The sequence below is a fragment of the Gigantopelta aegis genome, chromosome 6, assembly GCF_016097555.1.
Source record: "Gigantopelta aegis isolate Gae_Host chromosome 6, Gae_host_genome, whole genome shotgun sequence".
Classification (NCBI taxonomy): domain Eukaryota; kingdom Metazoa; phylum Mollusca; class Gastropoda; order Neomphalida; family Peltospiridae; genus Gigantopelta; species Gigantopelta aegis.
This window is the reverse complement of record NC_054704.1, coordinates 76,163,780-76,191,410: the sequence shown is the minus strand read 5'-3', so window position 1 is coordinate 76,191,410 and position 27,631 is coordinate 76,163,780. Positions and strand designations below refer to the sequence as shown.

The following is a 27,631-nucleotide window of genomic DNA, read 5'->3' as shown; positions in this document are numbered from 1 at the left end:
ACACAACAATTAACACACACTTAGATAGAGGTCATAATAAACAGTCCAATTCTAAAACAATACAACAATTAACACACACTTAGAGAGAGGTCATAATAAACAATCCAATTCTAAAACAATCCAATTAACACACACTTAATATAATGGGCCGAATTTTTTAAGTCTGTTTTTCTTTAAGCATTGTAAATACACATAAAACTTAAGTTTGTTTTGATTAATGACACTACTAGAGCACATTGATTTATTAATCATTGACTATTGTATGTCAAACATTTGGTAATTTTTGACTTGTAGTCTTAGATTGATTGACTGATTTCAACTTATTTCCGTGCTTATATCCAATTAAGATTCAAGCACGCTGTCCTGGGCACATACCTCAGCTATCTGGGCTGCCTGTCCAGGACAGTGGGTTAGTTGTTAGTTTGTTAGTGGTTAGTGAGAGAGAAGAAGGTGTAGTGGCCATACACCTACCCATTGAGCCCATAAGAACTTGCACTGGGTTGGAGCTGGTACTGGGCTGTGAACCCTGTACCTACCAGCCTGTAGTCCGATAGCTTAACCACTGCGCCACCGAGGCCGGTGTAGTCTTAGAGGTAACCTGCTATATTTTCCCATTTCCATGATCTGCTATTGGATGTCAAATATTTGGTAATTTTTACATATAGATTTATAGAGAAAACCTACTACATTTTTTCATCAGTAGCAAGGGATCTTTTATATGCACCATAGCACATACACAACAGGATAGCACATACCATGGCCTTTAATATACCAGTCATGGTACACTGACTGGAATGAGAAATAGCCCAATGGGCCCACTGACTGGGATTGATCCTAGACCGACTGCACATCAAGCGAGTGTTTTAACACTGGGCTACATCCTGCCCGTAATTAAAGAAAAACCAATAAACTCACACTCAGACTGTTTGGTTCCTGGAGGTGAGATTTCACTGCCAGCTGGCTCCGGTCTCGGTTAACTCTGGGAGACGGCTTCGGCAAATCATCTGTCAAAATAAAACCACTGTAAGTACACCTTCAGTACACCCGAGAGACTGCTGAGGCAGAGGCGGATCTAGAGGGGGCAGGGGCCCAGCCCCCCCCCCCTAAATTTTGCGAGTTATAATTTTATTATATATTCATTTTTTTACGATCCCCTCCAACCTCCCACAAAGTTCCATTGGCATTCTGCCTCATGTCATTGGAGCCCCACACCCCCTAAATGGATTTTCTGGATCTGCTACTGGGCTGAGGCGAGTCGACTCAGTATCAATGTTGCTTCACATCATGATCATCTGTAGTGTACTTCTATTCTGTAATTAAAAATACAGGTATCTGGATGACTGACAACTCTTTTAAGTCCAACCCACCAGAATAAAACCAAAAACAGACATCTAACAATCGACTGAACAATGAAGAGAAACATTTAAAACTATACACTCTTATACAGTAATAAATAGAAATAAGCAGAACTTTTCACTTGGCCACCAGACAAGTACAACTAGACATCTACTAGTCTGCCAATATTTTCACTGGTCTAAACAATTGGTTTGTTCATTCAAGTGCAAGGACAATGTTTTTTACTGCTCAAAATGAAACTGCATTGAAAATGTTTTACTTGTCCATAGGACAACCACTGAGTACAAATTGTTTGTCCAAGCACATTTTCACTTGTCGGAACAAAATGGACAAGTGTTTATTTCGAACACTGTTATACATGTACAAATAACTAATAATCAAGTATATGACTGCAATGTAAGTATATATTACAACATCACAATTTCTTGTAACAACAAATGTGTAGATACTCAATATTAATTTTGTTTGAACAAAACATTTATCTAAATAATTTACATAAAAGAACAGCACTAAAAGACAGAATACTGGAGGATATTCATCAATGCTGTAAAATATTTTGTTCAAATCAATGCATTTCAAAATCTGGAAATATTGCAAACACGGAAACAAAACTTTGCATTCATTTCACAATTCATAACAACAGTACTAGTAGAGCTGGGCGGTATTGAAATTCCAGGTTCGGTATTGGTATTGGTATTTCTGGGGTGATTTACCTTGGTATCGGTATGATATTCAGTATTGACACAATACTGATATTGAACAGTATTTTTGGTATACTGGGCTTTAAATGCATGCCCCAGTTAATATGGCTCATCTGGGTTTTCTGTCGATTCTGTGGAAGAACAATGCCCATCCACTCTTCTTTTCAGCCATTTTGCGATCATCAGATATATTGTTAGTGCTTTACTAAATGGCGAAGAAACATCTTTCAATACCAAAATTACGGTATTTTGAGATTTGCTTGGTACGGTAAATCAGTATTGACATGATAGTGATACCGAAGGGTATAATATTTATAGGATATTAAACAAGCTTCCATTTCGTATCATGTTTATGTCCCGAGTGAAATAATTTTCAGTTGTCACGAGCTATAACATGATACAAAATGGTAGCGAGTTTAATATCCCATTTATTACCCATAATCGATCTTAATTTATATCACTCATCTCATTTCACTGACGTAGTAAGGTTGTAGTGCGCTAATTGATGACGTCATCGTGTGAAGTCAAAAGTGTTATGACCCACTTGGCATTCTAGATATTTGTAACCATATGAGTAATAATATACAGTATACTGCCAAGCTCTAAGTACTAGTTAGCTGGTAAGGTATTATTTTATGTAAACACACTGCAACATTAAAAACAGGCAAACAAACTCAAACAATCATTATTTGTTTAATGTGAAAGATATTTATTACTTTTAAAAAAGAAACAAATGGATTAAACCAAAGTGTTTTCAACTTCTGCCTCCCCATATACATATATACACTATCAATGACAATGATAAATTCTAATTTAACACATATGTAAAAAAAAAAATGAATCTAATTGGATCTCTAAAATTTGTGCTGGTAAAACCAGTCTGTCCCAAACCAGGTCACTGGCCATGCCAGAGACTGGATTTAGGATAGACATGCCTGAACCTTTAATAGGATAGGGGCACGCTAATAGAGATCAGGTCCAGGTAAAACCAGGCAACATATTTTCAAAGCAATCTTAGTGCTACAATATTGTAAAACCGCCGTAGTCAATGGCGAGGGTTGCAGTGACGTCATAGCCTACTGCAGTTTTAGTACGAAAAAAACTTTGAAAATCTGTAGCCTGCATTTTACCAGTCGCAGATGTTTGAAGTCGAAGAACATCATATCTTAAGAAAAGAACTGGGGTGATTTGTAAGAACACCATGAAGACAATTTTGCTATTACACATGGAATTAGGTGAATATTGAATCATTTTAAAGTCAGATATTTAATTAGGCTTTATCCCTACATAAGAGCTAATAAAACAACTCAAATTACATAAGTTAGAATCACTGGTCGGCCACCCAGCTCTAGTTATTTCAATTAAGTGCAGACAAAAATTTCTACACAAAAAATTGTAAACATTATTATATTTTCTATTGCAAGCAGTCAATCTAGATGGAGTGTTTTAAGTTCCACAGAAAAATAAAATATGGAAACTAATGCAGCATGGAAATTGAAATGGCAAACATTGGTGCAGGGTGCAACAAGGTACAAAGTAAAGTACTGTAATTCATTGATTTATTAATCATTGGCTATTGAATGTTACACATTTGACCTTTTATAAGTACTTTTCCACAGACAGACCATATACTGGAGCACTAGTTGGGATGGGAAAAATAAGAAAAAGCCCAGTGAGAGAATGGATCTACCAAGAGTATTTAGTCCTTTGACACAAGAACCTCTAACAATTTATAGTCCTCCTAAAAACATTTTTTTTTTTTTTTTTGTAAATAATTTCAGTTTTGTTTGACGTAACAAGAAAAGTATAAGTATTTTAGAAATAACTTTTTAAAAACCTTTTTTGTGTGCAATTTAGAAAACAATTGGCTCAGAAATAACTAACTTGTCGCAAATTCCATAGTATGAAAAAAGGTTGGAAGAACTATAGCTGCTGGTAGATTATATTCTGCCCCAGTTTAAAAGGAAAGGAAGGAATGTTTTATTTAATGACGAACTCCTCATTTTAATTGCAGTTATATATATATATATATGGTGTCAGAGCTCCAGCACATTTTAAATTATGGCCGTACAATACAAGAGATGAAACCCACTGCTGCCACCAAACAGCAGCAAGGAATGTTGATCCCATGACACATCACACCCCAGGTGACTACTCTGCCACTGAGCTATATTCCATCACAGGTCTAAATTAAGGCAAAGTCAGTGGAAGTAAGTAGAGAAAAACTGCTGTAACATCTCTGAAACTTGCATAGCAAATTGTGACGCGATACTGAACAAAATGTTCCCTGCCCATTGTTTTTTTCTGTCCCAAGCAGTACCCCATGACTTGTATATCAAAGACAATGGTTTGTGCTGTCCTGTTGGTGGAAAAGTGCATATAAAAGATCTGTTGGGGCTAATGGAAAAATGTAGCAGATATCCGTATTAAGAATACATATCTGAATGATCAAATGCTTGACATCCAGCTGATGATTAATAAATCAATGTGTCCTTGGTTCCATTAAACCACTTTATTTTGGTGTGGAAACTACCCCGGTAATGTGTATGAAAATTAAATACTAAAATCTACACCCTTCACAGCAGAGACCCCCAAAAACTATAAAGACCGAGTAATACTTTCTCCATTATTATTATATGTAGAATTTTGGTGTACAATTAGTGCATAAAAAATAAACAAAAACTACAATGTTTAGCAAAGGTGAAGTTTAAACTTGTATCCTTGAGTATAGCCGTGAACCAGTCTATTAACGGTCGATTGATTTGATGAAATAATGTTTTACATTGTTCACTTTATTGTCAAAATTAACCAACCAATGCTGTAAACTGGGCTACTGTTTTTCAAGAGTGACGCCACCAAAACTCTTATGCAATGAATCTGCAAAGTGGACATGATTGACAATGACAGTGGTGTGAAACTGCTGTTTATTTAGGTTTGTTTAATATTACATGTTCTTTAATATAGTGCGCACAATGCAAAATGGTGATTGTGTATACATTTTCCTATGTATACAAATATTTTGAATGTCTACTTGTCGTTTCCTCATTTGTACACTTTGTTTTGGGGAAAGTTTTCTTAATTCAACAAAAGTATTTTGATGTCAGGGTTCAATCGTATGCAGATTCGTTAAAAAAGTCAAATGTAAATAGACCGGTTTATTGGGTAGCCTGGTTCACGTTTTTTCATGATATGTATCAATAAATCCAAATAAAATATCTGAGTTTTAAACCTCTAAAGACTGAGTCAACCATTAAAGGCATGAAAATTAAGCATAACTGAATAAACTATAAAAAATTAGTTCTTGATTGTCCAACTAGTGCATGAAAACTCAAATGAAGCTGCATCTGTGTGAGAAGTAAATAAATTACTTAGAAAGACTGAGTTGGTACCACTAAGTGCATGAACATGAAAACCAAACAGAAGCTGTAAGTCTCCAGTGCAAACTCAACAAAAGCTGAACTCGTAATGTAATGAATGAAAAGTGCATGATGGTAAATTATAAAGCAATCAAAAAAAAAAAAAAAAGAGAACAAACTAAAGAAACGAAACAAAACAAAGGTACCAATGCTGATCATAGACGACTTTGAGCCACGACGTTCTGAAAATTAAAACCAGTGTTTTGTGATAAAGAACTTAATGTGAATTAGAAATAATCAAAAAGAAAGACAAGAAACAATACTAATATCTAGTGAAAAAAAAGGTAAACAAGGTGTACAAAACTAGTTTGATGTGAACAGAAATAAAACACTTATTCATGTTCATGTCACTAGCCTATTTCAAACACGTCGACTTGAATTTATTAAACCTGATTTTTTTAAACTCATTTGTTTAAACACTGTAAATATAATGTCTGGGGTCAAGATACTGCCGTCCCGACCAGTTTTTCCTAGTCGACATAATCATGGGCCGAAATTGTTTTTGTCGGACCGGGAATTATTTAAAATTTATATTCACACACTGGTTTCAGTCAATCATGTCTGGTTCGGTCCGGCAGAATTTATAGCTTGCCAGACAGAACATTCGGTAGGAATTGCTGTCAATTTCGACCCCTGAATGTAGTAATATTGTATGTAAGACAAAAACTGACGTTATAAGTTTGGTCCATGAAGTATCACATGTACATGTACCATAGAGAAGAGACACTGTATTAACCTCTCCTGACCCCATGTTTGTCCAGAACAGAGGTTAATGTTTTGGGCAGGGAGGGAGAGGCAAAGAAAGGAAGAAGGTGCTTAAACATCTTAAATATAACTATTCAGATCTAGACATGAAAAGAAAAGAAAAAAGTGAGTGTGAAGGTGTCTTTTTGTTTTCTCTTTCTTTTTTGTTTTGAATAACACTCACAGACCTCACCATTTATGGGGAGCTATCATTCTGGCTCCCCATCACTCCCCTGAGACTATGGCAAGAAGAACAATCCCCCCCCCCCCCCCCCCCCCCCCCCCCCCCCCCCCCCCCCCCCCCCCCCCCCCTATACAGGCCCATACACAAGACTTTTAGTAGGGACTGTGTGTAAGCCAATTCCTCATGATGGGATCAACAATGGCACCCCCCCCCCCCCCCCCCCCCCCCCCCACGTTTACTTAACGTTATCTAAAATTTATAGAATTTTTTTGGACCTTTGGTAATTTGGGGATGAAGGTGGGGTACATACACATCCGTCACACACCCACCCTGCATATGGGCCTGCCTAAGCAAGTGAATTTATATGATATCAAATGGCTTTCCATAATTTAAGTTAGGGGAGCAATTAATCATTATTATGTTTTTCATAGTGAGGTTGGTAGTCATAACAGGTTGCAATGAAAATTTGGAAATGAAGTTTCCATGAAACATAATTTTTGGATCAAATGCGTAAACACAATCTGAAAAGCAAATACAGTGAAACCTGTCAAGACAGGACCCTCTGTAAACCGGAATTCCCTCAAAACCGGACGCTCTACAGAGTCCCTTTTTAAAAACCAGGACAGAACTTAACCTCTCTAAACTGGATCACTCTTAAAACCGGACTTTTGTCTTGGTACCAAGGGTGTCCGGTTTAGAGGGGTTTCACTGTATGATGAACAGGTAATTTAGTTTAAAAAATCCAGCTAAGGCACACGAAGGTTTCTACAAACTGTAAATCAGAAAATGTTAGCAAGCAATTATTTTTTTTGCAAATTTAGTAAGGTCATACAAAACGCTAATATTTCATGACACTAAATTTAAAGACACGTACAACAGACTAATAAAAAAATAGTTTATGTGATTGTTTACAAGCTACTGATTGAACCAAATGGATAGTAAACAACATTTACATGTAGGTATATTTAGCATGCACATTTCTCCAATTTTTGACTAAATTTAAGTAATCCGTAAGCTACGTAACAACCCCTGCATTTACCCACGGCAATCAGCAATGCTGTAGAGTTTTTCATTCTCCACGGCACCTTTTCTGCTGTGGACTATATTAGAATTTGTTTTCAAGGCATGTTTTTGTTTGTTTTGCTGTAGACATTTTCTTAATTGCAGGGTTTGTGTAACATCAAAATTGATTAAAAGTATTATTTCAGCTGGTCCTACAACTTAAGCTTATTATGTTTTTAGGTTTTGATATGATGACCTCACTAAAGTTTGGATTTTGGTAAATATTTGGTAAATATTAAGAATGTTAATATTTTATGATTTACTGTAGTTTGATCCAGTTGTCTGAATTTAGAGCTCATTAACCTCCTTGTGCCACCTTAATCTTATCTGGTATTTTGTTTTATCTCAAGAAGAAGAAGTTTTTTTTTTTAACAACACCACTAGAGCACTGGTAGTCAACAGAGGAAACCCGCTATATTTTCCTAATGCAGAAAAGGATTTTTATATGCACTTTCCCAAAGACAGGAAAGCACATACCACGACCTTTGACCAGTTGTGGTGCACTGGTTGGAACAAGAAAAAACTCAATCAGCTGAACGGATTCACTGAGGTGGTTCGATCCTGTGACAATAGCATCTCAACCGACTGAGCTAAATCCCGCCCCCTGTTTTATCTCAATCACCTATGGGTAAAGAAACCCCACCCCTGATGGATTGAATTGTTGGACTGCAACATTATTGTGTTACTTTCAACAGTTTACAAGGGTAAACAGAATCAAAGAAATTCTAAACATTTCACAACATATCTTTCTACAGTTAGATTTTGAACCATGCTCAGGCTGTTTTCCCTATTGACAAAACTTTCAATAAATCTGTATAACCACACTTTCTAATACCTCACCTCTCAATGAGCCAAACTTCCTTATAGCATCATGCAGTGTCACTTAAGAACACAGTACAATCCTGTTACTGCATAAACATACTCTTAACATGCATAGTTAATCCATACCTGTGATGTCACACTATTGTTCAAGGTGTAGATTATATTTCAAGAATCAACACCTGTGAAACAATGCAATTTGAACTTTTTACGAGTTCAGATCAGGGATTCGAACCTACTACTAACAGAACTTGTACAATGTAAACAAGTACAATGCATTAGCCTACGAGGCCAAGCATCTGCATCATCAAATGAACATGTAATTTAAGCCTTATAAACCTGATACTAGTGACAGTAATATATTCTGGAGGAACACAACGAAGATTGTCGGAAACTAAATCAGAAATCACAGGTTACATGTTTAGCACGTGCATCACGCTTAATGCCAGCCATCCACTGCTGAGGTTTTCTTGACCAAATCATTCAGATTAGGTCAGAAAGGATCCTACCATTTTGGGTTATTAGTTTTGTAAATATTCTTTGCTATTTTAACCAATATTTTCATTAAAAAAGATCAAATAGAAATTAATTTAGCAGTCACATAATTTGTTAAAATGAATAATGGATTAAGCTGGAGAATGCACTCAGAAATGTAGATTTATGAAAATAATTATTTTTCACGAATCTACACCTCCTCCCACATTCTCCATTACTTAACAGCCTACACACTTTTGATGTCTTGATTGACAGCAGATACTAGTGCTGTCACACGCAGGCCTATTAGCAGTCAATCAAAGAAAGAAGTGTTTTATTTAACGACGCACTCAACACATTTTATTTACGGTTATATGGCGTCAAACATATGGTTAAGGACCACACAGATTTTGAGAGGAAACCCGCTGTCGCCACTACATGGGCTACTCTTCCGATTAGCAGCAAGGGATTTTATTTGCGCTTCCCACAGGCAGGATAGCACAAACCATGGCCTTTGTTGAACCAGTTATAGATCACTGGTCGGTGCAAGTGGTTTACACCTACCCATTGAGCCTTGCGGAGCACTCACTCAGGGTTTGGAGTTGGGTATCTGGATTAAAAATCCCATGCCTCGACTGGGATCCGAACCCAGTACCTACCAGCCTGTAGACCGATGGCCTGCCACGACGCCACCGAGGCCGGTAGCAGTCAATCAAACCAATGTGCAATACACATGCATACCACTCAAAACTTTATGCAGTATTTATACTTAACAACGGTTGTGTATAAACTCACCAAAGGCCATGATGGCACAAAACCCTAGATACATAATTCAGTGAATACCGGTAATAACATCTAAGATATTCAAGTAGCAGTATGCTGCATATATTATAATGTTTGCAAGCAAAACACACTTAGGGCCGTCCATAATTTTCAACATTTTCACAAGTGTACTCTTTATACACTTGTGAAAATGTTGAAAATTATGGACGGCCCCTTACAAATAGCAAAAGCCGTCATAGTGGAAACCATTCCATCCACCCCAAATTACTAATTAAGTGCATGGTACAAGCTCACACATGTATAACTGTTTTAATATAAAAACTTACAAAGCCTTAATCAATTTGACGTAGTCATATTAAACTGGTAAACCAGTAGATTTGAAAGCATAACACCGAGTCCCATGTCCAGGTGACATTTCGTATGTAAATAGTTGTTTAAATGTTGTTTGTAAATAGTCACTGAAATATATCAGATGCACAATGGATGAAAGGTCACATGGAGATGAAACTGAATGACATGCATTCAGATCTACTGTTTATATATAGAATATGAATCGAGCTTGCCTGTCATACCATTTTTATGAAATGAGTGAACAGTTTTAGTATCTGACAAGCAAAAGCGAGTATACCAACACTGTTCACGAGTTTCATAAAAATGGTATGACAGGCAAGTTAGTTTAGTCTTATTTATTACAAACCAACAGCAAATAAGCCGCAAAGCAGAAGTAGGCAGATGTTGAAACCTACTACATGTTATTTATTTATGAATTGGGTCAGCTAGTGACCTACGTCATGCCAATATTACACTAGTTAAATATTGAGTGATTGCTACGACATTAGCAATATCTTACACTGGTGTGTAATAAAGACCAGTATATGATTTAATTCAGCCTGCAGAGTTTCACAAATTTGCTAATTGGTTTTTAGAAAATTTGTCTTACAGCACTGACTGCAAAGCCTTCTAAAATTCGTTCTTTGTGTATTTTAACAAACCATTTTTTCTCATACACTTACCTTTGTTTAACATCCAATTGTCAATATATTTTTCGTTCTTTGATATCATTAGTCCTCTGAGAGCCTGAACATTTATGAAACCCATTTATGGGTTATTAATATTATTTTGTTTTAAGTGAAGGCAACCCATTTCATTTTGCATAACCAATTGTGACAATGTAAATCTTGTCTTAAAAATAAACAGAAAAACAGGTTTTGCAAAATGAGACTTCTGTAAGGAACACACAAATGAAACGACTGCTTGCACAATTTTAAGAAGTCTGCAATTAAAGATCAATTTACTAATTTAAACATTTATTAAATCTGTCTACTGACAGCACCTACATGTATTTATTAACTTCTTATGTTATCCAACTCCACTAGTTGATAGAAATCTGTTGTGGTATATTTGTCATCAAAACTGCTATCTACATAATCATAAAACAATCTTGAACACCTTGATATAGGCCTCAGCTGTTCATCTTTATGGAAAAGCAGCCTCCAAGCACCTTGATAAATGACATATTTAACACTGTGTATAAGTAATATTAGGCTAGCCAATATATATGAGTAAAGGCCACAAAAAACTGAAGCATGTCCACACAAGTTGTACCTCTCACACTAAAACTGGCAGATGTAGCAATAGACACTTGAGAACCCATTTTGTCTGTCAGGGCTGTTCGCAAAAAAAACAAAAAAATCAACAAAAAAACCCATCAAGTTGTACATACAAGTATTTCCAACAGTTTGCAAGAGATGCTAATGCTAGGTATTGACTACCAACTGCCAGCAGAAAGCTGGTCAATTTTCGCTGTCGGGAGTTGGAGAAATTATAACACAACCGTCGAGTTGGCTAACTTTCTGCTGGCAGTTGGTAGTCTGTACCCTAGCACAACACTTTAGTTTATTTCAGTTGAACCTATCTATAAAGACCACACTAGGGGTATGCTAATTGACCCAATATTTATATAACTCTGAAGTCAAGACTGAAGATTTTAATAAAGAAAGTCTTGCCCATGCAAGTTGCATGTGTACATACAGTTAGTCTCAATACATTATTGATGTTTTGAATCTGGACTTGAAAGTTTTAAAAAACACATGGCATGGTCTTGATCAAAGGTAACCTTTATACAGATGTATAACAGTTGATGCTTTTATTTAGATAACAATCTTTCATTTTGAGGTGCACAGGCATGTTTGTGCCTCTAAATTTAAAACAAGGAGTGCAAAATATCACACCCTCTGGTAAAACACTCACCTTCTAATACTGAATATTTTAAAGAGTGAGATCCCCCCCCCCCCCCCCCCCCCCCCCCCCAATGTAATTTTGAAGTGGCGGGGGTGCAACTTGTTTTATGCTCTTAGGTGTTTCAAAAATTAGTCTGGGATTACAAATATCTGATGTGCTCTTTATAGACAGATAGTTGTTACACATACTCAACTTTCCAGCAGATTAGACTGTAAATCTTGTTACAGTTACGACAAGTTATCTGCATGGTTCCCAAGAACCAGAATATTTTAAAGTTATACAGTGGACTCTGTAGTCTGTATGATCACAGAGTTCCATTCAGTGACAATAACATGTAAGCTTGGGTCAAATCTGTCTTATCTCCTTCATAGTCCATTCCTTGAGGTGGTGAGGGGGCTTGTATGTCTCAGTAACCCAGAGAGCTACATGTATGTCAGCAGGAGCTTTGGCTTCTGTTAGGGGCACCCAAGCTGGACTGGTCAATGGGTAGAGGCTAGACTGATATGGACTAAGGGTGAGGTAACCCTAAGAGAAACCTTGAATGCATGGCGCACTCTAAAAGACCACAATACCATGCATCAACAGCTATTATGACTACATCTGTCGTATCTGGCATTCTGTGTTTACCTAACAGACCACAATACCATGCATCAATAGCTATTATGACTACATCTGTCTTATCTGGCATTCTGTGTTTACCTAACAGACCACAATACCATGCATCAACAGCTATTATGACTACATCTGTCGTATCTGGCATTCTGTGTTTACCTAACAGACCACAATACCATGCATCAACAGCTATTATGACTACATCTGTCTTATCTGGCATTCTGTGTTTACCTAACAGACCACAATACCATGCATCAATAGCTATTATGACTACATCTGTCGTATCTGGCATTCTGTGTTTACCTAACAGACCACAATACCATGCATCAACAGCTATTATGACTACATCTGTCGTATCTGGCATTCTGTGTTTATCTAACAGACCACAATACCATGCATCAACAGCTATTATGACTACATCTGTCTTATCTGGCATTCTGTGTTTACCTAACAGACCACAATACCATGCATCAACAGCTATTATGACTACATCTGTCGTATCTGGCATTCTGTGTTTACCTAACAGACCACAATACCATGCATCAACAGCTATTATGACTACATCTGTCGTATCTGGCATTCTGTGTTTATCTAACAGACCACAATACCATGCATCAACAGCTATTATGACTACATCTGTTCGTATCTGGCTTCTGTGTTTACCTAACAGACCACAATACCATGCATCAACAGCTATTATGACTACATCTGTCGTATCTGGCATTCTGTGTTTACCTAACAGACCACAATACCAGCATCAACACTATTATGACTACATCTGTCTTATCTGGCATTCGTGTTTACCTAAGACCACAATACCATGCTCAATAGCTATTATGACTACATCTGTCGTATCTGGCATTCTGTGTTTACCTAACAGACCACAATACCATGCATCAACAGCTATTATGACTACATCTGTCGTATCTGGCATTCTGTGTTTATCTAACAGACCACAATACCATGCATCAACAGCTATTATGACTACATCTGTCTTATCTGGCATTCTGTGTTTACCTAACAGACCACAATACCATGCATCAACAGCCTATTATGACTACATCTGTCGTATCTGGCATTCTGTGTTTTTGTGTTACCTAACAGACCACAATACCATGCATCAACAGCTATTATGACTACATCTGTCGTATCTGGCATTCTGTGTTTATCTAACAGACCACAATACCATGCATCAACAGCTATTATGACTACATCTGTCGTATCTGGCATTCTGTGTTTACCTAACAGACCACAATACCATGCATCAACAGCTATTATGACTACATCTGTCGTATCTGGCATTCTGTGTTTACCTAACAGACCACAATACCATGCATCAACAGCTATTATGACTACATCTGTCGTATCTGGCATTCTGTGTTTACCAGTGCATTTTGTTAGTCTCTTTTCAATCAAGTTTAGGCAGAGGCCATTGTAATTAGAATAAATGTCTTCCATAAATTTAAACACACAAACAGCTTTTTAAAGTTATTCCACAACCAATGAATATGTCATCAAACCCTTTCAAAGGGGGTCCACCACTAAATATACTAAACATACTTATTCCTCTTACAGAATATTGTACGACAAAATGTTTCTGATTAAAACTTAAGTTTCTTACTTGAAATACTAACTTCTTCACATCAAGTGGAATGAAATATATTTTTGATGTATAATCATTTACTAATTTGTCTTGCATTCCAAAACCCCAAATGTTCAAATCTTGTATGAAAACCAGTAAAATGCTTATAGTTAGGATTAATCAAAGAGTTCTGATTTACAATGTATATGGCCAGATATACTGACAATTCAATAGGATATATTTTTAAACAAACCTACAAAAACTCAAATCATGAAAAACTGTGGCATGTTCTGAACACGATCTTGAGTTTCTTTAAACATCAAAAGAATCAAGAACAAACTGAATACACAGAATGTTCTAAGCAAGAAACTCTAAGTTTTAACCAGAAGTACCGTTATAAAAGTACAAGACAAATATAGCACTTAAAACAAAATCTTTCGTTAATCTTACACTGCTGTAAACTAATAAAAGCCACACATTTAAGAAAGAATAAAAACAAATGGAAAAAGAAAAGCAAAAACCCAATAATTATACATGAAAAAATAAATAAAAATAATAGTATTAGGTTCACACTTTTAACTACTTGTTCTATTGATATACTGGTAAATGGCACATCAACTCTTATGTACTATTGTCAGGTGGTGTGCAGGAATTTTAGCTAGGAAGGGGTCTAGGCTGTGGTGAATGAAGTTTATGGGGTGGGGGGGGGGGGGGGGGGGGGGGGGGGGGGGGGGAAGAGGGGGGGGGGGGGGGGGGGGAGGGGGAATAGAGACATGCATCCCAGAAAAGGTACTGAAAAACATTTTTTAAAATTAGCATGAGCAGAGGATGCATTCAACCCCCGGAACCCACCCCTACACGCACACCTGATTGTGTAGGAAAAAGCTAGAAATCAAACCAATGCTATAGGACAGTGACAAAGCCAAATCTATCATAGGATTATTTTCACACTGGATGTTAAAACAACAAAAGAAATCCACGGTGCAAACACAGCTACAATGTCCCAATGTAGATTGCTAAGATGGCAGCAAAATTATTAAACATTCTATGAATTTTTAAATCTTTGATTAATTGGGAACTATCATGACATAACTGATCTTACAATGTATTTATCTCACGTTAAAAAAAATGGAAAACAGATTTTGACAAAGTGAGTTTGTGTGTTATCCATATATCAATGCTTATTGAACAAAATAAAATTGCTAAAAATACAGATTTGTCTATCACAGGATGTCTTTAATAAAATATTGCTTGTCTGCTGTACATTTAAAACATAAATACATATATCTATTTATGGACCTAATGGTAAAACCGTGTCAAGTTCTTGTTACATACCCGGTACAGGTATTTGCTGCCATATTAGCTATTTGCAACCATATATGAGAAATCCCAATAATCCATGTTAGGAAAAAAAAAAGCATGATTGCAGTTTGGTCAGGAAGCCATGATAAAAGCATGTGTTAGAACACCTTACTTTTCAAATGCCCAGAGCCTGACTGTAAAGATGTTCTTGAAGATTGAATATCTTCTTCTTCCTTGTCTAATAAATACATTTTGTTGTAGTCAAATTTCACAATTTGTAAACACAATATTATAACATTTTGGGATTCATAATACACTTGTCAGAATACACTTGTCGTAATACACTTGTCACAATACACTCGTCAGAATCCACTCGTCATAATACATTTAGGCAGGGCTAGCTCTGGCACTCGCCAAATTCGCCAATTGCGAATTTCAAAAACAATTGGCGAATTTTATTTTAATTTATTGAAATAATTTCATGAAATAAATGTTTTGTTGGAAAATAACTGGGTTTCTGCAGTTTTTGAAGTAGGATTGATAACTTGGTGAAATTATCTGTTGACCCAAAGCTAGCCCTGCATTTAGGCCAGTCGTGTCAACACTGTGACCTGTTTGTGCAGATTTTGTACTGGTCTGAATTATAGAAAATTAAAATCTATTAAACATATACAAATGTATTACACTTTTAAAGCCTGTTTTATTACAACACACACATAAGGAAGTGAGCACACAGTTTGATTCCAATCTAAGATGTCATTCTATTAACTACTACATGTACTATGATGTTTTCATTCAAGATGTCATCATTATTACTGGTATCATCACTATCTTCATCCATCTTTTGTTTTAAGCAAATGTCATGAAACATTTTGCCAGTTAAAGATAGCCTTCCCACCATAAACAAAAAACAACAAAACAAAAACAAACACCCTCTCAAAAAAAGAAAAAGCAAAAAAAAGCCCAACAAACCAACCAACCAAAAAACACACAAACAAAACAAACACCCCCCCCCCCCCCCCACACACACACACCAAAAAACACGTTCTTGCAGTTGTTTATTTTTATTTTTCAGCTTTTTGGTTCTGAAACCCCACACACATTCATGTTACATGGTGTTAAAATGATATATGATATTTCTAGTTTAAAGCTGTGATCTCTATCACCATTTTATAAATTGTTTACAAAAGCAACTACATGTACACAACTCATGTTCTGGCTAATAAGTGTTCATTTTGTCAAAAACATAATACAGTATCTCCATTGTAGGCCACAGTTTTAATTTGAATGACTGGTGATTTCACAATGCAGGTGTTCAATACATTATTGAGGTGAACATTTGAATTTTGTGTGGTGTTTCGTTTGGACTTTGCCAACAAAATGTCAGTAACAATATAGTCATAAAGGCATAGATTCAGGTGTGTGTGCACATACACCCCTGAAAAAAATTCCCCCCAAAATTAAGTGTTTAACAAATTAGATTTTTTAACAATATGGGTAAAAATAAATTTTATTCACTACTATAGTCCTTTTGATTGAAAAAGAGAACTGATGAATTGGCATATATCTCTATAACAAATAATATTAAATCTTATATTAAACCTCAACATTTTTTTAAAACTAAAATGTCTGTGTAATTAAAAAATTTCTTAACAAACTACCATATACATGTAATTATATAGATTAATCTCATTTTTAATACAGGGGTGAAGACAAATTACTAGAACAGCCTTATCTGCATTGCTATTGAAGTAATCGATAATGCAGTACACCAAGACTAGAGGTAGAAATGTGTGTGCTAAATATGTTGGCTGTTCCATTAGTTATCTTTATACATGTACCTGCATTGTAAAATAAGATTTAGCCCTTGCAATTTGAAGATAATCTGTAAAGAAACTTTTTATTTACACCAATTTTTTTTCTCCAAAAAAACTTATTTGAGTTGAGTTTAAAACTTAATATATTTTTATACGCAAACAGACTAAATACAGTAGTTATTTCTTTATAAAATAGTGGAACTGCTAGTAACATGGATACTGTGGATGAGGATTTTGGTCACAAAGTAAAGTTTGTTTTATTTAATGACGCCTCTAGAGCACATTGATTTTTATCTTATCATCAGCTATTGGACGTCAAACATGGTCATTCTAACATATTTCTTTAGAGGAAACCCACTGCTGCCACATTGGCTACTCTTTCTGATAAGCAGCAAGGGGTGTTTTATATGCACTTTCCCACACAGGAAAGCACATACCAGGGCCTTGTGGATCACTGGTTGGAACGGAAAATAGCCCAAACTGCAAATGGGTCTACTGAGAAGGATCGATCCGATGACCGACCGCTTCACAGGTGGAAACACTACATGTACATGTACTACATCCCGCTACCATGGTCACAATCAATATTTGTTGTTACTATTTGCGTGAATTTTTTTTTTCCATCAGTACACTTTAAGTACTTCTTACTGTATAATGACTGCATATTTTTAAAGGTAAAAATAGTTTTTTTTATGTTTGTAAGTTGTACAATAATAAAATTGTACTTATGATTTGAAAAATCCTATCAAAGTCACTGTGTATGAAAAAACAAAGAGCCAAGATTGCAATTTGGTCATTAAAGCCAAGACAAAAGCATGTTACAGAACACCTTACTTTTGAACTCTTTAAATCCAGAGCGTAAAGAGGTCTTTGAAGATTGTACATCTTTGTCTTCCTTATCTAACAAATATATTTTGTTATAGTAAAAAAAAAATAATCATAATTTAGATATTCTCAAAGATTGTACATCTTCTTCCTTATCTAAAATATACTGGGCCCATAGCGGGGGAGAGGGTTTGAATGTAAACATTGTAGCGAGACTAACGGATCGAGCTTAATGACGAGAGTTACAGTAACAGGCAAATAACCTTTGAATCATGCCCCTGGACCCTCCAAATACCTCGTGCCTTCGGGGCTCGTTCAATTGGGCTCCCCCAGTAATGTCCACCATGTACGGTCCTGTATATTATATTTTGTTGTAGTCGAACAACCCTTTTATTTGTAAATTACAATCATGGCATTAACACTTTGAAATGTAATATATAATAAAGTATCCTCAGTTAAGGAGGATTAATTGTCATGTAATTAAAATCTTCAACACCAAGCAGTTAAAAACACAACTACCTACAAACAATATTTTATTTACTTCTTAATAATTATATTATTCATGCTTTTAACTTTTCACAAAATATGAACCATAAATATGACTTTAAAAATTCTGACAAAATGTATTTTTTATAAGCAAGTTTGCAGTTTGGTTGCTGAAGCGATTTCAAAAGCATGTGTTAGAAGAACACCTTACTTTTCAGCTCCTTAGATCCAGAACGTAAAGACGTCTTCGAAGATTGTACATCTTCTTCTTCCTTGTCTAATAAATATACTTTGTTGTAGTCAAAGATGTACTTTTTATTTGTACAAACAAGGTACAAGGTATTAACATTTAAAATATACCAGTATTTAGTGCACTTTGTTCAGAAGAAATATCCCATCATTAACTTATTCAATATCAACCAGTTCAAATAGTCACTGCCTACTTGTAAAAAGGACATTTTAATTAATTAATTCTTACTTTATAACAACTATTTAGAGGTCAAAATAATTACTTATGTTTATACTTTAAACTTTATACAAAATATGCACCACAGTATCAAAATAATATTTGGGACTTGGAAAAATTCAGAATGAAAAAAAAAGGCACACTGCAACTTGCAGTTTGGTTGCTATAAAGATGAGAATATCAGTTTTAAGCTGGAGAGACCCAGAGTTTAAAGATGTTCTTGGTAGTTATACATTCTTTTTTATATCTAATAAATATATTTTGTGTTGTCAAAGATATCTTTTGTTTGTAAATTACAAACAAGGTACAGTGCAGAAACTACCTGTAACTCTCTGAACCAAATACCTATCAAAACTGGACTTTTTTCTTTGTCCTATAGGTCTCCAGTTTAGAGGTATTTCATTGTATTAACACTTTTAAATGCAATAAACTCCTGTAAACCAGTTCCTACAAATGATACTTTTAACTATACTTCTTACTGTATAATTACTGCATCTAACTGAATAACAAAATAATTATTAATGTTTGTAATTTGTAAAACAATATAAACCACAACAATAACTTTTTTTTTTATATTTATGACTTGAAAATTCCTGATCAAATTTAGAGTACATGTAGGATGAAAAAAGCAAGCTTGCAGTTTGGTCGCTGAAGCCATTTCAGAAGCATGTGTTAGAAAAACACCTTACTTTTCAGCTCCTTAGATCCAGAGCGTAAAGACGTCTTCGAAGATTGTACATCTTCTTCTTCCTTGTCTAATAAATATACTTTGTTGTAGTCAAAGATGTACTTTTTATTTGTACAAACAAGTTACAAGGTATTAACATTTAAAATATACCAGTATTTAGTGCACTTTGTTCAGAAGAAATATCCCATCATTAACTTATTCAATATCAACCAGTTCAACAGTCACTGCCTACTTGTACAAAGGACATTTTAATTAATTACTTCTTACTTTATAACAACTATTTCAAGGTAAAAATAATTACTTATGTTTATACTTTATACTTTATACAAAATATGCATCACAGTATCAAAATAATATTTAGGACTTGGAAAAATTCAGAATGAAAAAAAAAAAAGGCACACTGCAACTTGCAATTTGGTTGCTATAGAGATGAGAATATCAGTTTTAAGCTGGAGTGACCCAGAGTTTAAAGATGTTCTTGGTGGTTATACATTCTTTTTATATCTAATAAATATATTTTGTGTTGTCAAAGATATCTTTTGTTTGTAAATTACAAACATGGTACAGTGCAGAAACTACCTGCAACTCTCTGAACCAAATACCTATCAAAACTGGACTTTTTTCTTTGTCCTGTAGGTCTCCAGTTTAGAGAAGTTTCATTGTATTAACACTTTTAAATGCAATACACTCCTGTAAACCAGTTCCTACAAATGATACTTTTAACTATATTTCTTACTGTATAATTACTGCATCTAACTGAATAACAAAATAATTATTAATGTTTGTAATTTGTAAAACAATATAAACCACAACAATAACTCTTTTTTTTTTATTTATGACTTGAAAATTCCTGATCAAATTTAGAGTACATGTAGATGAAAAAAGCAAGCTTGCAGTTTGGTCGCTGAAGCCATTTTAAAAGCATGTGTTAGAAGAACACCTTACTTTTCAGCTCCTTAGATCCAGAGCGTAAAGACGTCTTTGATGATTGGACATCTTTGTCCTCCTCATCTAACAAATATATTTTGTTGTAGTAAGATTTTTTCTCTCATAATTTCAAGGGTAATTTTTACATGTAACATTTTGTAATGAAAAATCTAACGGACGTAATACAAATACATACGCAATATAGCCCACCCACTGACAGAAAATGTATATATACTGAACCGCAAAAGAAACGCGACACATGTGTGGCTGAGAAAATATGTTTCAATTTATTAATATCAGAGATAAATTTTGAAAAATCTGATAAAGTCAATTTATTGGATGCACTTTGACCACAGTCTCTGGGTCGTTTGCCTGTGTTCAGGTAGTGGGGGGATCCAGCACATCGAGATTGTAGGGCGTGACATGTTCAATACCGTGTATGTCCTCCCTGGGTGTTCAAAACGGCCATACACCGTTGGTACATGGAGTGCACGAGGCGGTTCACAAAAGCCATTGGCACCTGTGCCCACACCCTCAGGAAAGCTGCCTCCAGTTGCACACGAGTTGTCGGCCGTGGGACCACCTGGTTAAGCCGTCTCTGGATTTCATCCCACAGGTGTTCAATCGGGTTCAAATCAGGGCTGAGAGCCGGCCACGGCATGGTTCTGATGTTGTGCTGACGCAGGAAGTCCATGGTGATCCTGGCCGTGTGGGGGCGAGCATTATCCTGCTGGAACACGTGGTTATGGTGACGCGTGAAGAAGGGCACTATGTGAGGTGTTAGAATCTGGTCAACGTAGCGCTGCGCTGTGATGCCATTCCCTCTGCCTGCACCAAACATTTTGGAACAAATGGGGCCCAATTCTCTGATTCAGGCCTATAGCACCCCAAACCATGATGCTTTGGCCACCCCACGGGTCTCTCTCCAGGACACATGCGTCTCTGTAGCGTTCACCCCTCCTACGCCACACCCTCACTCTGCCATCCGAGTTGGAAATGCAGTACCGGCTCTCGTCAGAGAAGACTATCAACCTCCATTGTTGATGCCGCCAATGTTGGTGCTGTGTAGCCCACTGTAGTCGTGTCTGACGGTGGCGGGCGGTGAGGACAGGTCCTCGAGCGGGACGTCGGCAAAACAGGTTGTTGGCGGCCAGTCGACGTCGTACCGTGTCGTCACTGATGGGTCGCTGTCCAGTGCCAATGGTCGCGCGAGCTGTCATGCTGGCCGTTCTGAAGTGATCATGGAGGTGTTGCCGGTTGATGTAGCGGTCCTGCCTGGGCGTGGTCACCCGGGGGCGCCCGCTGCGGTGACTGTCTGCAGTGCTGTTGGTGTTGATGTACCGCTGCTGTAGACGATGGATGGTGCTGACATGGACATTGTAAGCGTTAGCAACAACCAGGGCACGCTGCCCGGCTTGCAATCGGCCGATAGCTTGTTCTCTCTGCGCTGCTGACAATCGGGTCATACCTGATGCGTGCAAATTACGAATGCCAGGAACGCGGTTCAAGTTGGTTTTTATACCCATAACCTCCATGAGATGCACGTGCATTTCGGTTTTCATGAGAATTGTTTGCGACTGCCACCCACGGCCTTCGAGACAGGTGCGTTTTGGCGTGTCGTTTCATGGAAAGTTGAAAGGGTACCTAATTTGGGTCTCAGTCATAAACCAGCATGTCTTGTAATATTGACAGTTACATCCCCGAAATAAATTGTTATAATTTACCATATAGAAATGACATTTAAAAATCTCGCGTTTCTTTTGCGGTTCAGTATATATATAAATTAAAAAAAAAAAAAGATACAAAAAAACTTTTATGTAAAAGGCCAGGTAGAATATTATAATTTTGATGTTATTTTATCTTTTACATCTATCCCTTTCTCCTCCAAAATAATAACTAAAAGTATCATTTGGTAACTTACTGTATTTGTACCTAAAACTAAGTCTTATTGTTTTTTAAATTTTTTGAAAGCTATTTTAATTATAGCTGTATACAGTTTTAATCTGCACACACACCACTAACCACATTGAAAAAAGTGCCCTCCCCCTGCAATTTTTTTTTTTTTAAAATTTTTTAACAAATGTACATATAACCAATTTGATTTTTTAACCATATGGGTAAAAATTTAATTTTATTCAGTACTATAGGCCGTTTGATTGAAAAAGGGAACTGATGAATTGGCATATATCTCTATAACAAATAATATTAAATCTTATATTAAACCTAAACATTTTTTTTTTTTTTAGTACAAATGTCTGTGTAATTAAAAAGTTTCTTAACAAATTGCCATATGATTATATACATTAATCTCATTTTTGATACAGGGGTGAAGACAAATTGCTAGAACAGCCTTAGCTGCATTGCTATTGTAGTACTGAAGTAATCGATAATACAGTACACCAAGACTAGAGGTAGAAACGTGTGTGCTAAATATGTTGGCTGTTCCATCAGTTGTCTTCTTACCTGCATTGTAAAATAAGATTTAGACTAAGCAATTTGTAGATAATCTTTAAAGAAACTTTTTATTTACACTGATTTTTTCCCCAAAAAAATATATATTTTGAGTTGAGTTTAAAACTTACTAATATATTTTTATATATATTTTAACTTTATTCATAATAAGAGTTATATGCCAATTCATTGCTTCCCTCTGCACGCAAACATACTATATAGGAAAAGAAGGAAATGTTTTAATGACGCACTCAAAACATTTGATTTAGTTATATGGTGTCAGACCACAAAGTTATTGAGAGGAAACCCGCTGTTCCCACTTCATGGGCTCCTCTTTTCGATTAGCAGCAAGTGATCTTTTATATGCACCATTCCCACACAGACAGGGTAGTACATACCACGATCTTTGATATACCAGTCATTGTGCACTGGCCGGAACGAGAAATAGCCCAATGGGCCCACCGACGGGAATCGATCCCACACCGACCGCGCGTCGAGCGAGGCTGTACCACTGGGATACGTCCCACCCCTCAAACGGACTATATAGAGTAGTTATTCCTTTATAAAATACAGTGGAACTGCTAGTAACAGGGTCAACTTCCCGATACTGTGGATGAGGATTTTAGTCACAATCAATATTTGCTGTTACTATTTGCGTGAAATTTCTTTCCATCAGTACACTTTAACTACTTCTTACTGTATAATGACTGCATATTTTTAAAGGCAAGAATAGGTGGTTTTTTTACCATTGTAAGTGGTACAATAATAAAATTGTACTTATGACTTGAAAAATCCTATCAAAGTCACGGTGTATGAAAAAAAACCAAGACTGCAATTTGGTCATTAAAGCCATGACAAAAGCATGTTAAAGAACACCTTACTTTTGAACTCTTTAAATCCAGAGCGTAAAGAGGCCTTCGAAGATTGTACATCTTTGTCTTCCTTATCTAACAAACATATTTTGTTAAAGAAAAAAAAAAAAATCATAATTCAGAAGGTAATAGAACTTTGTAACGGAAAATCTAACTGACTTATTAATAGTAGTTATGAACTACACCCGACACACTGAATAATACTGATGGAGGAGGATCTAAGAATCTTGTGTGTAAACAGCCAGGTATAACATTATACTTTGAAATTATTTCATATTTTGCATCTATCCCTCACTTCCCTACTCCCACCCTATTCCCTCAAAAAGACCCCCCCCCCCCCCCCCTCCCTTCCATCCCAACAACAACAAAAAAATATCACTTGGCATGTAACTAAGTGTGTTTTTCAATACAAAATACATTTTATTAAATAATAGTAGCATAACTATGATGAATTGTGAAATGAGTTTTGTTATAACACCCGTTTTATAAGTTAAGACAATTACGAATCTCTGCCCTCACTTATGATTTTTCTGGGACTATAAATGACACTTCCAAAGTGCCGTATACTATTTGAATAGCAGACGGTGTATTTATGACCATTCCTGGATGCATCATTTATTAATACTGACCTATGCAAATACAATGTACATGTATCACTAAATAAAGAGTATTGTAATTATTATACAACACCTTGAAAAAATCATAGGACATCTTTTTAAAAAGTAAGTTTACAAGTTTGGTTACAGAAGTGATAGCAAAATCATGTTCTGTGGTCTTCTTTTTAGAGTTTCACTGTATTAACACTTTTATTTAAATGCAATACACTTCACACTGTTTAGAACAGCTATTAAGTTATTTAGCACCAACCAGTTAAAAAAACAGTCCCTACAAAAGATATTTTAACTACTTCTTACTGTATAATTACTATATGTATTTAAAAACCAAAATAATTATTAATGTTTGTAATTTGTAAAAAAACATATTGACTACAACAGTAAAATTATATTTATGACTAGAAAAATCCTGATCAAATCCATAGTAGGATGAAATCAGCAAGATTTCAATTTGGTCACGGACGTGATGACCAAAACATGTGTTAGAAGAACACCCTACTTTTCAGATGTTCAGACCCAGAGCATAAATATATTCTCAAAGATTGTACATCTTCTTCTTCCTTATCTAAAATATATTATATTTTGTTGTAGTTGAATAACCCTTTTATTTGTAAATTACAATCATGGCATTAACACTGCACTTTAAACTAAAGGTGCCTGTGTTTTTGTTAAAATAGTACATGTATATATATATTTTGTTTTTTTTACTGTGTGTGTGTTTGTGTGTGTGTATATATACTCTCTACCACTGTTTCTGTACGTAATGAATTCAGGACCCCAACCCTGACATTACAGATGTGCTCTGGGACAATAAATAATTTATAAATAAAACCCCAAAACGCCCCAAAAACAACAACAAAAACCCCCACTTTGAAATGTAATATATAATAAAGTATCCTCAGTTAAGAAGGATTAATTGTCATGTAATTAAAATCTTCAACACCAAGCAGTTAAAAACACAACTACCTACAAACAATATTTTATTTACTTCTTAATAATTATATTATTCATGCTTTTAACTTTTCACAAAATATGAACCATAAATATGACTTTAAAAATTCTGACAAAATGTATTTTTTATAAGCAAGTTTGCAGTTTGGTTGCTGAAGCGATTTCAAAAGCATGTGTTAGAAGAACACCTTACTTTTCAGCTCCTTAGATCCAGAACGTAAAGATGTCTTCGAAGATTGTACATCTTCTTCTTCCTGGTCTAATAAATATACTTTGTTGTAGTCAAAGATGTCCTTTTTATTTGTACAAACAAGGTACAAGGTATTAACATTTGAAATATACCAGTATTTAGTGCACTTTGTTCAGAAGAAATATTCCATCATTAACTTATTCAATATCAACCAGTTCAATAGTCACTGCCTACTTGTACAAAGGACATTTTAATTAATTACTTCTTGCTTTATAACAACTAGTTAGAGGTCAAAATAATTACTTATGTTTATACTTTATACTTTATACAAAATATGCACCACAGTACCAAAAGAATATTTAGGACTTGAAAAAATTCAGAATGAAAAAAGAAGGCACACTGCAAATTAGAAGCTTGCAGTTTGGTTGCTGAAGAGATGAGAACACATCACTGTTAAGCTGGAGTGACCCAGAGTTTAAAGATGTTCTTGGTGGTTATACATTCTCTTTTTTTATTTTGTGTTGTCAAAGATATCATTTGTTTGTAAATTACAAACAAGGTACAGTGCAGAAAATAACTCTCTAAACCAGATACCTCTTACAGGGGCGGCACAGATGGTATGGCCGTGACCACTTTTTTCTGAGGTTTTTTTTATATTTTTTTTTTTTAAAAATCTAGACGTGTTAGTCAGTCACTGATCATCAAACTTCTCCACCCCTCCCCAAGCAAATTATAAACCACTACCATACAATAAAAGAAGTGTTGGACGTCATTGTTAAAGTGACGTCATGTGTGTCCACCCAATGCTGTCATGATATGTATTGGTTTTCTACGAAACCGTTCAGTTCAGTTCAGTTCAGTCACATGAGCTTAAGAATCCATCATGGCCACCTCAAATCGAAACATGCTGGCTAGACAGCAGTCGTTGTTTGAGTGTCTGTCGTCCAGACCTAAGGTAGCACGGGTTCATGAGACGACAGAAGCTAATGTTTATTCCATGGACTCGTCGGCTGAAACAGGTAGAATGAAATCCATTAATGTTGAAATGCCACAACTGATTAAACAGATTTATCAACCTCGAAAAGATTTTCCCCCAAAAATGTTTGGCAAAAACTCAACCACATATTGTTTTCTTTTATTTAACAGAATCATATTTCTACTTTTATTTAGCTCACCATCTGCATCCGATATGTGAATGCTGAAACATTTGAGGTTTGAAGACTGCATAGGCCTCTATGTAACTGACAGAACAAAGGAAATGTTTTTTTTATTTTTTATTTAATGACGCACCCAACACATTTCATGTACATATGGCGTCAGACGTGGTTAAGGACCACACAGATATTGAGAGAGGAAATGCGCTGTCACCGCTTCATGGGCTACTCTTTTTCATTAGCAACAAGGGATCTTTTATATGCACCATCCCACAGACAGGGTAGAAAATACCATGGCCTTTGATATACCAGTCGTGGTTCACTGGCTGGAACGAGAAATAGCCCAATGGGCCCACCGACAGGGATCGATCCTAACTGACAGAACAAATGCTGAGTGAATTAAGAGCCTGATCAAAGATGTTCTGTTGCATTCTTCTCTTACGCTGAATTGGTGTCGTGGTCAGTGCTATGATGGTGCTGCCAATATGTCGGGAAGCCGATCTGGAGTTGCAACACAAATCCAAGAAGTGGAACCAAGAGCTATATATCTGCATTGTATGGGACACTTACTCAATCTTGCTGCTATTCAAGATACTTGTAGATCAGTAAAGATTATGGCAGATACCTTTGACACAGTCCTTGAAATGTCTACGGCAATGAAATATAGTGCTAAGAAGAAAGCAAAGTTCCTTAGCCGTAAACAAGAAATATCACTGCATTCACCTGGTATTAGATCACTGTGTCGAAGGAGATGGACTGTTCATTCGGAATCCCTGAGATCCATCTTAACCAACTATCAGGTCATTCAGGAATTGTTCAAAGTAATTCAGGAATACAGTAACACAGAAGCCACAGCAATTGCAAAAGGAATAATTTCGACTATGGAAAATTTCTCTTTTGTGTTTGGACTTGTT

The 27,631-nt window shown here is 35.9% G+C and overlaps 1 protein-coding gene across 10 annotated transcripts in view; it reads right to left on the bottom strand.

The window, feature by feature from the left end:
• LOC121375950 (EF-hand calcium-binding domain-containing protein 7-like) overlaps positions 1–27,631 on the bottom strand; it is a 67,925-nt gene that overhangs the window by 17,065 nt on the left and 23,229 nt on the right. For 3 of the 10 annotated variants that reach the window (XR_005958375.1, XM_041503683.1, XM_041503684.1), the window contains 3 exons: positions 15,449–15,514; positions 5,620–5,655; positions 916–1,004 (listed from right to left, as the gene is read on the bottom strand). Coding sequence is in view for 9 of the 10 variants with exons in the window: in XM_041503683.1 (XP_041359617.1) it covers positions 916–1,004; positions 5,620–5,655; positions 15,449–15,514 (191 nt within the window). In the remaining variant the exon portion in view is untranslated. Of the gene's footprint in view, positions 1–915; positions 1,005–5,619; positions 5,656–15,448; positions 15,515–18,615; positions 18,682–19,559; positions 19,626–23,817; positions 24,037–27,631 lie in introns of those variants that run through there. The other 7 variants (XM_041503687.1, XM_041503688.1, XM_041503689.1 and 4 more) reach the window with 5 other exon arrangements.